Raw genomic sequence first — 13,368 nt, forward strand, 5'->3', positions numbered from 1 at the left:
AAATTTCAGGGAAACAATATCTTTGTCTCCTTTTAAGAAAAACAATGAGAGTTCTCTAAAAGTTGAGTCAGCTGCCCTTGGGGAGAGTTCTTTTTCACTAAAGTTCTTCCAGTGATACTAAATAGCCATTTGTTGGGACTTTTGTAAAGAAGATTTCTGTTCCTGTGTGGGTTGGGTTCAGGGAGATCACATCCAAGGCTCAGATTCTATCCGAGTATTGAGGGCAATCAGAAAACTGGATAAAGCTACCCACGATCCAGGGCCAGCACAGCTAGCCAAGCATAGGGCCTTTGTATCCTTAATGCATCTGACTACCTCAAAAATACCTTAGCTAAACTCAGACCTAATATTTTCTTTCTCCCTAAACCTATTGGTTCTCATGAGTTTGCCATTTCTGTCTGTGGTACCACTATTTACCCTGTATCCCGTGTCCCAAATCTGTGTCATTTTTCATTCTTTCCTCAAGTAGATGAGTTGCATTTAGCAAGTCCCCCCCCCCTTTGATGAGTAATGGATGAGTAGCCTTTAAGTGCTACAGAAGGTCATAAAGAGAGAGTTCAGTGTGAGTTGGAATAGTCTGAGTTGCCAGAAACTGAATTTAAAGTAGGTCATGAAGAAAAAGGTAGGATTTTACCAGGGAAGGCCATTCCAAGTAGGAGCACAGAGTGATGACTGGTGTATATGGCAGACGAGGAGCAGAAAATAGAATAGATAGAGGCCAAATGATAGAGAGCTTTGGAATCTAGGAAGAGAAATTTAGTCTTGGTAAAGGAGAGGAATGTGGCAGAGATGCTGGATTGAAGAAAGGTTTTTTTGGTGACAGAATGCATTTGAACAGGGACTATAGGCAGGGAGGTCAACAAGAAGGCTAGTGTAGTAATCCAAGCATGAGGTGATGAATGCCTAGGATAGGGTTAGGGTTTTGTTAAGGTAAATCAATATTTGTTGAATGGATGGATAAAAGAATGAAAGAATGAAATGTATGAGCCAGTTCAAAAGAAGAATCTAAAGAATTTAGGAATTTGCTATAAAGTGAAGGAGAGAAGAATTAGAGATGATGTCAAAATTTGGAACCCACTTGGAAGGAAATGATGGTGCCATTGACAGAATTGAGAAAATTTAAAAAAGTCAATATTCTCCTGATGCAGATCATTGGATAAGTGAAAAGTTGGGCTACTTTGGATATGGACTCATTGTGGATTTAGTATTTGTGGGAACAGGAGGAACCTTGTTTCTCTCTTGTTTTTCCTTTTTCTTTCTTCTCTATTCTTTGTCTGGATCCACATTCACCCTGACTTCTCTGCTCTTTTTTTCCCTCATGCTCATAATATATGTCTTCCTCATCCTCTTCTTTATTTCCCTCCTCCCCTCCATTTCTGCCTCCAGCTGATGAGATGACTGTGGGAAAAGTCTACGCAGCTCTGATGATTTTTGACTTCTACAAGCAGAACAAAAACACCCGCGACCAAGGTCACCAGCCTCCGGTAGGCATATACTAAGTATTGAGAATAAAGAGCTTGGGGTTCTTGGGGAACATACTGGGAATCAGGAAAGTAAATTTAAATTAAATTAAATTAAAATTAAAAAAAATTAAAAATTAGGAGAGAATTGCAAATGGGAAATCAGCCATTTTTCTTAAGCATGCATCCTGTTTATATGAGTGACTTAATTTTATGAGAGACTAGATTGAAAGGCTCTGACTACATTCTAGAAAAATATCAGGAGAGTGATGAGAAGGAAAACAATGAGTGACATGGTATAGAATGGAGATTATCCTGGGTTCTTGAAGGAGGTCACCCAATCCTGACCTTAAGGCTGAATGAAGAGCTGTCTATTAAATGCAGTTATCCACATGGTTTTCTGTCAACTGCCTCCAGTACATAACTGTTGATAAGAGCAAGGAAGCTCTTAATATTGCTTTAGAGCGGATCTTTGGCTTCCTATTGCAGTTGGTGGCTCCAAGTTCTGCATACTGCCCACTGGGAGCTCATATGCTGATAACAACTGGATTGTCTTGAGGGCCACATCATTTCAATTCATCAAATGTTACTATGGGCTAGGCATTGTGCTTACTATGTCCAAGGCTAGGTTTGGGAATGCAAAGACAAAAATGAAACAATACTTGCCTTCAAGAAAATGACATTCAGGGGTTGGAAGAGGGAGGAAGCAAAAGAATAGCTGGGTTACCATGTAGTTCTAAATACTCTGTGGGTTTACATATCATTTGCACTTATCTGATGAGGTTGTACAATTTATCTATGACAATTTGCTACTTTTCTATATTTCAGTTCTTGTGAGCAATTGTCATTTCTCTTCCTCTCTCATCTATTTTTTCCTACCTAGTCCCTTTCATTGACCAATCAGCAAAGATTTATTAAGAATCTATCATATCTCCTTCTTATCTGAGTAGATGAATTTTATGACAGACTAGATTTGGAAGCCTTCCTCACACCCTGTCTAAAGCCCAGGTGAGTGAGTGATAAAGAGGAAAGAGAACATGCTCTCCATTATTGAAGATTCAGATGCGTAAGACACGATTTCAGCTTTCCAGGAGTTTCTTATAGTTTAGCTGGATAGACAAGCTGGTTGCACATAAGACATCTACACAGCCACTAATATAAGACAATTTATAACTAAATACTAGAATGTATTGTACAAATTTAAATTGCCATTGATGCAGAGAAGAGATATTTATTGGGGCTAGAAAAGTCAGGGAAAGCTTCATGCAAGAAGTAGAATTTAAAATGGACCTTCAAATTTCTAAAGGAGAAACTAGTGGAGTTGAAAGAGGAAATAGATAGTAAAACTATACTAGTGGGAGACCTGAACTTACCACTATCAAATTTAGATAAATCAAATCAAAAAATAAATAAGAAAGAGGTAAGAGACATGAATGAAATCCTAGAAAAATTAGAGTTAATAGATATATGGAGAAAAATAAATAGGGACAAAAAGGAATATGCCTTCTTTTCAGCAGCACATGGTACATTCACAAAAATTGACCATGTATTAGGGCATAAAAACATGGCAAACAAGTGCAAAAGAGCAGAAATAATAAATGGACCTTTTCAGATCATAATACAATAAAAATAATAATCAGTAAGGGTACATGGAGAGGCACATCAAAAATTAATTGGAAATTAAATAATATGATTCTCCAAAATTGGTTAGTCACTTAATCATTTCAGGCCTCAGTTTCCTCATGTGTACAATAGTCCCAACACCTTTCCTACCCACTCTACAGGATTGTTGCACAGAAATGCTTTGTAAACCTTAAAACACTATAGAAATGTGAACAGGTATTGTTAGGGGAGACAGTGATAAAAGTGGGGCTTTTAGGAAGGTTAATCTGTAAAATTATTCAGGATAAGTTAAAGATAGAAAGCATTTGGAGGAAAGGACAATGTGTGATTACAATCTAAGCATTAGATGATTTGGACTTAAACTAAGAGTATAGTCATGGAAATGGAGAAAAAAAAAGATGCATGTAGGATCAAAACCAAAAGGATGCAAAAAAAGTTGATCTCTAGAACTTTACTTCAATATAAAGAAAATATTAAAGGTGACACCTCAGGAGGTAATGAGTTCTTTATCATTGGGATGTCTTCTAGCAAAAGCTGAATAATCACTTGTCTAGGATATTGTAGATGGGATTCCTACTTAGGTAAGCATTACACTAAATGACCTCTTTGTTCTCTTCAAATCTCTCATTCTATGGTCTATCATCTTACCTGGTAGAGCTTTTGTCCCCATTCCTCACAACACTGGATACCACAGAATGAGACATACAGGGAACCAATCACTGTTTCCCCTCAGGGTGCAGACATTGAGAGTCACTATCTATTCTTACTTTTTTCTTCTGGGATTTTATGTTGCATATCATTGATAGACTAACCAAAAGTACATCTGTCTGCCTCTTGAAGCTTGTTCAGAGCCCAAAAGGCAGCAGGGAATTATGTGTATTTATGTTTTTGTATACTGAATGAGGATATACACATGATATGTAAAACAGCATGGTAGGCAGTACTTTTCTATGAACCCCTGCCTCAGGATCTTTTTGTAATGAGCCATTCATTATTTCTCCTTGTCGTTGTTTATTATTTTCCAATTGTGTTCAATGCTTTGTGACCTCATTTGGGGTTTTCTTGTCAAAGGTACTGGAGTGGTGTGCCATTTTCTTCTCTAGGATTTTTTTTTACAGATTAGGAAACAAACAGGGTTAAGTGACTCACCCAGGGTCACACAGCTAGCAAGTGTCTGAGGTCAGATCTAACCTCAGGTCTACCTGACTCCAAACCCAGTCACCTAGCTACCTATCAGTTCTCTTAGGACCTGTTTTTCCTAGCTACTAACCAATCAAGTCTGGGCAAAAAGCCTTTCGCTCTTGGCCAGTTGGCCTCAGGATGCAAGATATTTCTCTTTCTCCTACCCCTTTAATGGCTTCTGCCAGTACTTTGCCCCCCTATATCTTTCTTTCTGTTGCAGACAGGTCCTGTGTCTCTGTTCCACACCCAAGGCCAACCTGCTGTGCTCCGAGGTGCTAGAGTGTTCTTGAAACAGAAGAGTTCGACCTCCCTCAGCAATGGTGGAGCTCTGTGAGTACCGGGCTTTGTCTGAAGGCTGCACAACTACTGTGTTAGGAGATAGTGACAGGATAAGAAATTTCTCTAGCTCTACCTCAGCTCTTATCCCTCAGGTGTATATTCTCTGCAAGAATGCAGAGCTGTCCTTGGTGCTGAATCTGGGAGCTAGTCTAGTGAAGTATATGGAAAAGGAGAGCCTCATGGAGTCTTGAGAAGGGAGAGATTTTAAGGAAAAGATTAGCCAGTTCATGACTAGAAAGTGCAGATCCTTGGACTTGCAGAATAACCTGAATCTTTTTTATTTGACTCTTAGATTCCTATCCGAGTTTCAGTACTCAGAAAAAGAGATAGAGAATAGAATAGATTTGAGAGAAGGGCTTGGAGATGATATAATGGGGCATAGAGCTAATTCTATAGTCAGTCATAATAAAAAGTCCCTAATAGGAATATGTGTTGTGGGAAGACATTTTCAAACATAATTTTATGTCACACAGAATTCTAGGGGTTTCATCACATATAGTAGGTCACTTCTATTGCCAGGGGCATATTTTGGAAAGAGAAATAACTATGTTGAAATGATGCATAAGAAAGAACATTTTGCAAAAAATAGTCACATGAACCCCAAATTTATTGCCAGAGTTGATAATTTCTTCCTATTTGGCTTATCTCTAACCATTTGCCTCAGATGCTTTTCTTCTTTTTTTCTTTCAAAAGACCACACCCAGGGAGTGGCATCAAGGAGTCTGTCTCATGGGGCACCCAACGCACCCAGGATGTCTGCTATGAGACCAGAATGCCCCTGGAGCGTGGTCATTCTGCAGAAATTCCTGTGGGACAACCCAGCAAACAAGTGAGAATGGAAGGGGTATAAGATGATGGGGGAGGGGAGAGTAAATATCTTGTCTACCAGTCAGAGTGGTAATAGTACTCCCTCTGCATTGCATTGGAGGTCTACTGGCAACAATTGTAAAGGGGTGTGATTGGTAAAGGAGTTTGATTGCCAAAGTACAGAGTACATACTTTTCTTTGGGGGGGGGCATATTTGCGTGTAATGGTTTATTTATGAGGCTCTATGTATTTCCAAATTTACTTGTGATTTGATTTGACAAATATTTTCTAGGAACCTACAATGCACAAGGCATTTTGATAGATGCTAGGCACTCAAAAATAAAATTGAAGTGATTTCAGTCCCTCAAAAACTTATATTCTACTTGGTGAGGTACACAGACACATAAATAGAAGATAATCTGAGGAGATAAAACCAACCAGATAGGTGGAGTGGAGTGGGGAACAAGGGTAGGAAAGGCTTCACATAGTAGGGTGGTACCTGAGCTCAGTCTTTTTAAAATTTATTTTTAATTTTCTTTTACCAATTATGTGTAATAACTCAGCTGAGTCTTAAAGGAAATTAGAATATCTAAGAGATGTGATGGTGAGGAGTGCATTCCAGGTATGAGGACCAGCCTATGCAAAGATGTAGTGGTGAGAGAGGAAATATTTAATTCAGGGAATAGCTCATATTCTAGTTTGGTTGAAATGTAGAGTGAATAAGGGAAATAATTTTAAGTAAGTCTGAAAGTCACATTGTGGTGAACTTTAAATTCCAAGTTGAAAAGTTTTTATTTTATCCTAGAGGCAATATGGAACCATCAAGGATTTTTTGAGCAATGGAGTAATGTGGTAGGACAAGTATTTTAGGAATATGAATCTGGTATCTATATGGAAGATGTATATATACATACATCTATACCAGTCAAGAGATGATGAGAACTTGAACTAAGAAGAAGACCATATTGAGAGATGGAGAATGGATATGGAGATAATATGGAGGCAGCTAATTAGATATTATATAATTAGGATTCATTCCCCAGAACTCTCTTTCCCAGTTTCCCATGTTCCTTCTCATGTCACATGCTAACATAGGGAGGATATGCTTTGTGCAGTTCCACCCTCTCTCTCTCTCTTCTTCCTAGAACGTTGCTTTTGAGTCTGAGGAGGAGAGCTTGGTAGGAAAGTTTACTCATGTTTTCTTACTTTAGTTAGAAAATTAGGCTTTTAACTTCTATTTCTTTTTTCTTCTACTTCAAGTGTTTATAAATAGATCTTATAAAATATAATACTTGGAGTTATTGGACATTAATTTAAATCTTACATTTTAGACCATAAAAGAGGAGGAAAGTCAAGCATGGTTTCGAGGTCCCAAAACCTGGGTGATTTTCCTCAATGGGGAAATTTAGAGAAGAGGCAGGCTTAGAGGAGAAGATGATGAAGTCCATTTTGAATGCATTTCCAATAGGACATCCAAGTCAAGATATCTAGTAGGCAGTTACTAAATGGAAAAGGGCTGATTAAATATAGAAGTGTGTGAGTGTATGTGTGTATGACTGCACACATAGCACATTTACTAAGCATGATTGCCTGTATGTTTATATGTTTGCATATCTTCACAGCTATGTCTGAATAGCTTCCTACACTTTGAATCTTAACTTTCTATCTCTTTAAGAAGAGATGCCAAAAGCTCACTCCAGACACTTTAGTGGCAGGCTACCCAAATCCCTTATCCTGAAGGATAAATCTTTTTCTCCTGTTTTCTGTGATTTGCACCGTTGCTTTCTTCCTTAGGGGGAGCTTGAGGTGTTTCTGGGGAAGGAAATGATTTTCTGGAACAAATTCAGAGCTTCTTCCGCCCTACCTCAAGGGGTTATTTCCCTGAACCGGGAATAAAAAAAGTATAAATTTGGGTTTCTGGCCACTGACATAATACTGTGATTCTCTCAGACTGTAGAGATGCAAGAGATGGCCCAGGATGTCACTAGTGGAGAGCCCCAGCCAGGGTTGGAGAGCCAGGGCCGAGCAGCCTCCATGCCCCGCCTGGCAGCAGAGATGCAGGTGAGTGTGTATAGGTTTGGACTCTGATTCATTTAAGTTAGAGAAGACAACTCTTCTTTTTCCTTTAGGCTTCATTTACAAATGTCTTCTGGAGGCTGTCTTATACTCCCCAGCTCTGGCAGACATTCTGGGACAGGCTTAGTTAAAACCTAGGTCAATTTACTATCAAGGCTGATCCCAGAACATCTATACTTCAAATTCTAGACCCTTTGGGACTACTATGTGCTCTCTTTCTATGCCATAATATCCTCCCAAGGCTCACATTGGTTCTTGAGAACAGGAAACCATAAGCAGAAGATTCAGTCTCTTGTTTGGCAAAGACCAAACATTCCCTGACACCCCAAAAGATTCTTCTAAAGCAGTTCAACTTGGAAAGTTTTTTAATGTTTTGCCCATAATATTTTCTTCTTCCCAACAATTATGTACATGTCTACACTTAATATCCTCATACCTATATATGAGAACATATGAAGCTATCTTTTCCTTTTTCTAGAGAGACTGACTTACCTGCCTCCTTTCCCAATGGAGGGGCGTGATACAGACATCTTAGCTTTCTGTTAAAGCCAAAGGACTGAGTCAGAAACTTACTTTTATTGTTAAGCTCTGTCATGGCCATTTTGTAGTCATAGTGAGCCTTGGTACTAAAACCCTTGGATGGGTTTCTCATTAAGCTTCAGACCTATTAAGCTAGTAAACCTAACAGTAATTGAGGAATATTTAAGAGTCTTCTCCCTGGTGGAGTTAAATGATGGTAAAGCCCCATTCTATGGTTATTAATTTCTAAATTGGCCTGTCTCTCATTCTAAAGGCACGAGAGACCAAAAATCAGTGTCCATGGTCACTGGGTGACCCGTAAAAACCATAGCTGACACATAATGGGAAATGGAAAACTGACTACCTCAAGGATCCTTAGGTGTGATGTGGGGCTGGGAGAATGTCTTCTCCAAAGAGTTCTGGAAAGATCAGATTGAAATGATGTTTCCATCCATGAAATAGTAATTTTCTGGCACTCCCTCCCACTGAAGCAGATGAGCAGTGGCAGTTATTTCAGTGATCAACGAGCATTTCTTTCCCAGAGCTGTAGCTAGAAACATCCTGTTGGAAGCCTGAGCTCTGGAAGTCCTGGGGAAGTGTAAGATACTTGTGTATCTGTAGCCTCCCTTGAATAACCAATGTCCTCTGTATGTTTTTCCTCTTTGTACTTCCCACCCTATCCTTCCTATGTTGTTTCTGGTCCTTGACATTTTGTTTGGAGTTTTCCTTAATAAATCTTCTTTCTTCTTTCCTTGGCACCTGATGGCTACTCATGTCTTTCTGCATTTTCTACCTCTCTCTCTCTCTCTCTCTCTCTCTCTCTCTCTCTGTCTGTCTGTCTGTCTGTCTGTCTCACTTTTATGCTTCTGTTTTCTAATCTCATTTCCATTGTTTTTCATGTCCTTCCTCCTCCCGATTTCTTCTCTTTCTTCTCTTCCTATTTCTCTTATATTTAATCCTTTTCTCCTCCTCATTTCTTGGTCCCTCCCTCCCATTCCCCTCTCCCTTTCCTCATTCATCCCGTTGTCTGTCTATTCTACATCTGCCGCACATCTGCCCTGATGTTTACCACTGGCTGTTCTGTCCCTCATCTTGTCCGCCGTGTGTGCAGAGGAGTCAAGCGCGATCGCCTGGGAGTTACCTAGCAGTATGTAGCTTGAACTATATTGCCTCCTATTCTGCATATATGAAGACCTTTTGCTCTTGAGCTTTTTCCTCTTCATACTTGGTATACTTCTTTGTGGGAGTGCTTGGCTTGGGATGTAGCTCTGGAATCCTCAGGTCAAACAGGAATCATATCCTTATTTTGTCTCTGTGGGTGAAGTCTCTAGCTCAGGCTAACCCTTTTTTATCCTACCCAGGGCTGAGGATGAGCCCCTCAGTTTCCACATGATATTTTCTCATGGCATCCATTTACCTCTGGAAGTAGCCTCCTGGAACCAATTCCCTTAATTAAGTTTTAACCCTTAGTAGTTGGGGATGCCCCAAAGAAGTTTGCAAAGGAGAGCAGAAATGGTGTCCTGGCTAGCCATAACTAAGCTTTCCACTTTGGCTCTCCATGGCTGACCTCTTCCTTTCTTGGATGGAGAAAGGTGGATTATAGTAAGGCTGTTCCTGAATCATCTTCCCTTAAAAAGTCAGAGCCCTCCATGTAGCAAATGAAAAAAGAGAGTAAGAGGTGGGGTGGAGTGGCCCGCAAAGATGTGATCCCCTTGAGAAGAAACTGTGGCTCTTTTTTTTTTTCCTAAGCCAAAAGCCACAGAGACATCAGCTCTATTGAACCATTAAGTCTTGCTTTTAGGGAAGGGAGAATAACTCTGAATTTAAGGGTAAAATGAAACCCATCCCTCAGAGAGACTTATACAAGCTCCAGAGCCTTGTAGCAAGGTTCTGTTCCTGCCTACTCAGTTATGCAATTCAGGAGGGACAAGTAGAGAAGTGAGGGATTGATACTACCCCAAACTCTTCTTGATTGCCTACTCTTTGGTCCCCAGCCATGTTCAAATCTGGACTTCCTGTCTGGTATGGGATGGGAATGGGCAGGTTTTAATGCTGGCATTGATCTTGGTCCCTTAATAATTGGCATCTGAAGAGAATGCATTTGGACTCACTGTTGCCAAAGTATCAAGGAACCTTTGCAGTAATAGGCAGCAATAGGTCCTGAGGGCATGTGGATGTATCCTAGGGAGAAGGCTCAGATGAATCTGGTTAGTTCTAGCAACCCCATAATCTTTCTTCCTCTATTCCAATGCTCGTCCCTATGCCATATCTCTTCCCTTAGCCCTCTTCCCTCATTTGTCCTTCCATGTTCCTCTAACCCTCTCCTTCCTCCCCACCCTATATCTGTTCCCTTAGCACTATTCCCTTAATAGCCAGTGGGTTTGGCTAACAAGTTCATCTCTTCCCTTTATCCCCTCAACAGCCCATTCCAGACACAAGCCCCATGAAACGTTCGATCTCCACATTGGCCCCGCAGCGCCCACATGGCTCACACCTTTATGAATATGGCCTGGAACGTGTATCCTCAGGCCAGCCTCAGCATCACCACCATCATCGCTGTCACCGGCGCAGGGATAAGAAGCAGAAATCTTTGGACAAATGCCCTAGTCAGTCAGCAGATGGAGATGTGGGTGAGTCTATGCAACTCCTCTTGAACTTAGGGCCCCGGGAAGGAGGGGAAAGAATCTGATCTGGTGGCTCTCATATCTTCTAGAACTGAGAAGTAACTCATACCTGCAACAAGAGGCCAGACCCTATATGACTTGGAGGGGCACCAGAGAATTTGCCTGATACCTCTTACCTATATAGAATCCATATGCTATAAAAATCAACCTGTCCAGGGAGCAGCTGGGTGGTTCAGTGGATTGAGAGACAGGTCTAGAGATAGGAGGTCCTGGGTTCAACTCTGGCCTCAGATACTTCCCAGCTGTGTGACCCTGGGCAAGTCCCTTTGCTTAGTCCTTACCACTCTTCTGTCTTGGAACCAGTACTACATAGTATTAATTCCAAGATGGAACGTAAAGGTTTTTTTTTTTTTTTAATTAACCTGTCCATTTGGGAACAACTTACAGAGGCCCCTGTGGAGCTGGTTTAAGCAGGCAGACTTTTCCCACCCTGCTCACTGACCTCTTACCATTAACCCAGAGGACTGTTGACACAAGCACTACCTGACACCTTTACTGGATCAGTTATCCACTTTGTAAGGAGAGTGAGCAAGAGCATGCTTTAGGGCTATCCCTATGTGTAGGGAAGGCATACCTAGAGGCTAGGGAGTATGTGACTTCTTGGGTGAATAGATGATTTGAGATGGGAAAGGTAGGTAAGGGAGAAAAGAGTATTGGGACAGGGGAGATACATCAGGAGGGAGCTGGGATGGGAGGTAAATAGGTGGCAGGAGTGTGATAGAAAGCTGGGTTTGAGATTAGGGTGGTGGATAATGTAGAAAATGGAGGGATTATGATGAGGGTATTGGGTGAGGTCTTAGTAGGATGTGAACCTATGCCTATTAATCATAGATTTAGAACTGAATGGAACCTTAGTGATCATCTAGTCCACCCTCCACATCTCATTTTACAGATAAAGAAGCTGAGGTCCAAAGAGACTAAGTTATAGATGGGATGAATAGAATGGGAAAGGTGGGTAAGGTGGGTGATTGGAGATTATTGGTGGGGTGGGAGAGAAGATAGGCAGGATGAGAAAAGGGTAGGTGGGTGAAATGTTTTTTCCTAGTTGCTCTGTCCCTGGCTGAATGTCTCCATCCTACCTTTAGCACCAAACCACAGTGTGGGGATGACAGCTCCATCAGGGGAAGGTGCAGCCCCATGTAAACATGAGAGGAAGCAAGAAAGGGGACGGTCCCAGGAGCGGAAGCAGCTCTCTTCTTCCTCTTCAGAGAAGCAGCGTTTCTACTCTTGTGATCGATTTGGGAGCCGGGACCCATCGCAGCCCAAATCTTCCAGTGGGAGTCGTCCCACATCACCTCCTGGGGGGCAGGATCCAGGTTCCCATAGACAGGTAAGAGGCTGGAGATGTTGGGAGAGGAGTGGGCTGACAATGGGGAGGAATCAACCCATGCCTGAGGCTTATGCTTGATAAAGTGCACAGAGCAAATAGCTTCACTGGCAAAGGCTATCAGCCTGAACAAGATAGAGCAGAAAGGATTTGGGGAGTTAACTGAATGGGAGGAGAGAAGGGAATTCTTCTGCCCCTGTCCTGAAGCATGTCACCATATAGAATTGTACTGGGTGTCCAAGTGAACCATAGTTCCCTTTCTGGGGTTGTGGTCACTTCTATGGTGCCAGGAGCCTCAGGAAGATGTGGATGGATGAAGTTTCAGTTATTCCAAGCAGGTTTGGCTATTGCCTGGAAAGTAGAGAGAAAAACCCAAGGCCCAAGACTGGGGCCTTGAAGGGGTGGAGACAGGTGTATTTGATGAGAGCCTTCAGAACACAGTCAGTGCCCAATCCCACCTGCCTCCCTCTTCCTCCATCCCTGCTATCACAACTGTCTGTCCTGTCTACTTCTGTCCTGTCCTGCCACTACCTCACCTGACCAAAGTGTCAGGACACTCTGAGGTTTGAGCCCAGAGCTGAAGAGCTAGCTACAGCTACAAGATGTCTTCAAGCCTTCTTCCTCGGCCCTCTCCCTGAGCTCTTTCCTTTCACCCTTTCTGTGGGGAAGCTGATTTCAGTCCTGTCTCTAGCCCCGCTCTCTTCCAGCCCTCTCTGGAAGGAATCTGACCTTAGCCCTACCCCCACCTTCTGACTCTTGCCCTTTCTGTGGAGAATCTGACCATCACCCTCTTTCTTAGTTCTGGGTTTCCCCCTTTCTGGGGGGTATTTGACTTTGGCCCTCGCCCTTCTTAGCCCATTGTTCTTATCCTTTCTCTGGAGAATCTGCCCTCCCATTCTCAGAGATCTCTAAGAGTAGCTGTGGAGCAGTAACAAAACCCACCCACAACAGCCAACTCCTACCCACTTCTGTCTGTCCCAGAGAGCCTTGGACAGGTTTAAAAGTCCCAGATTTTCTCCTGTTCCCCTCCGGACAGCATTCAGTTTCAAGGAAAGCTTTACCTTTGCAGAAAAACCAGTCTAGCAGTTGCCACAGTTTTGTGAACCATCCAACAGATAGCAAAATCAAAATTATTTTTTAGAATTTGTTTTTAGCAGTTATGGAATGATACATAGAAAAAGCAACCAGTTTGGTCCTAGGACCATCAAGGAAGGGTGTTTCTATGGCAAGTTTCCCCCAGAATAGCAGCTTTGGGGCACAGCTCTTCCCCAGATAGAGCTATTCATGATGGCAATAGTGAGAATTGCAACTTGTTTTGTTGTGACACCCACCCCCCCACCCCCGCCCGCCC

At 41.9% G+C, this 13,368-nt stretch overlaps 1 protein-coding gene across 1 annotated transcript in view; it reads left to right on the top strand.

Moving 5' to 3' along the window:
- CACNA1B (calcium voltage-gated channel subunit alpha1 B) overlaps positions 1-13,368 on the top strand; it is a 268,165-nt gene that overhangs the window by 246,131 nt on the left and 8,666 nt on the right. The window contains 6 exon segments of the mRNA XM_056812766.1: positions 1,387-1,484; positions 4,486-4,595; positions 5,298-5,433; positions 7,362-7,472; positions 10,429-10,636; positions 11,776-12,020. Coding sequence (XP_056668744.1) covers positions 1,387-1,484; positions 4,486-4,595; positions 5,298-5,433; positions 7,362-7,472; positions 10,429-10,636; positions 11,776-12,020 — 908 coding nt within the window.

Source organism: Monodelphis domestica, chromosome 1 (genome assembly GCF_027887165.1).
Source record: "Monodelphis domestica isolate mMonDom1 chromosome 1, mMonDom1.pri, whole genome shotgun sequence".
Classification (NCBI taxonomy): Eukaryota; Metazoa; Chordata; class Mammalia; order Didelphimorphia; family Didelphidae; genus Monodelphis; species Monodelphis domestica.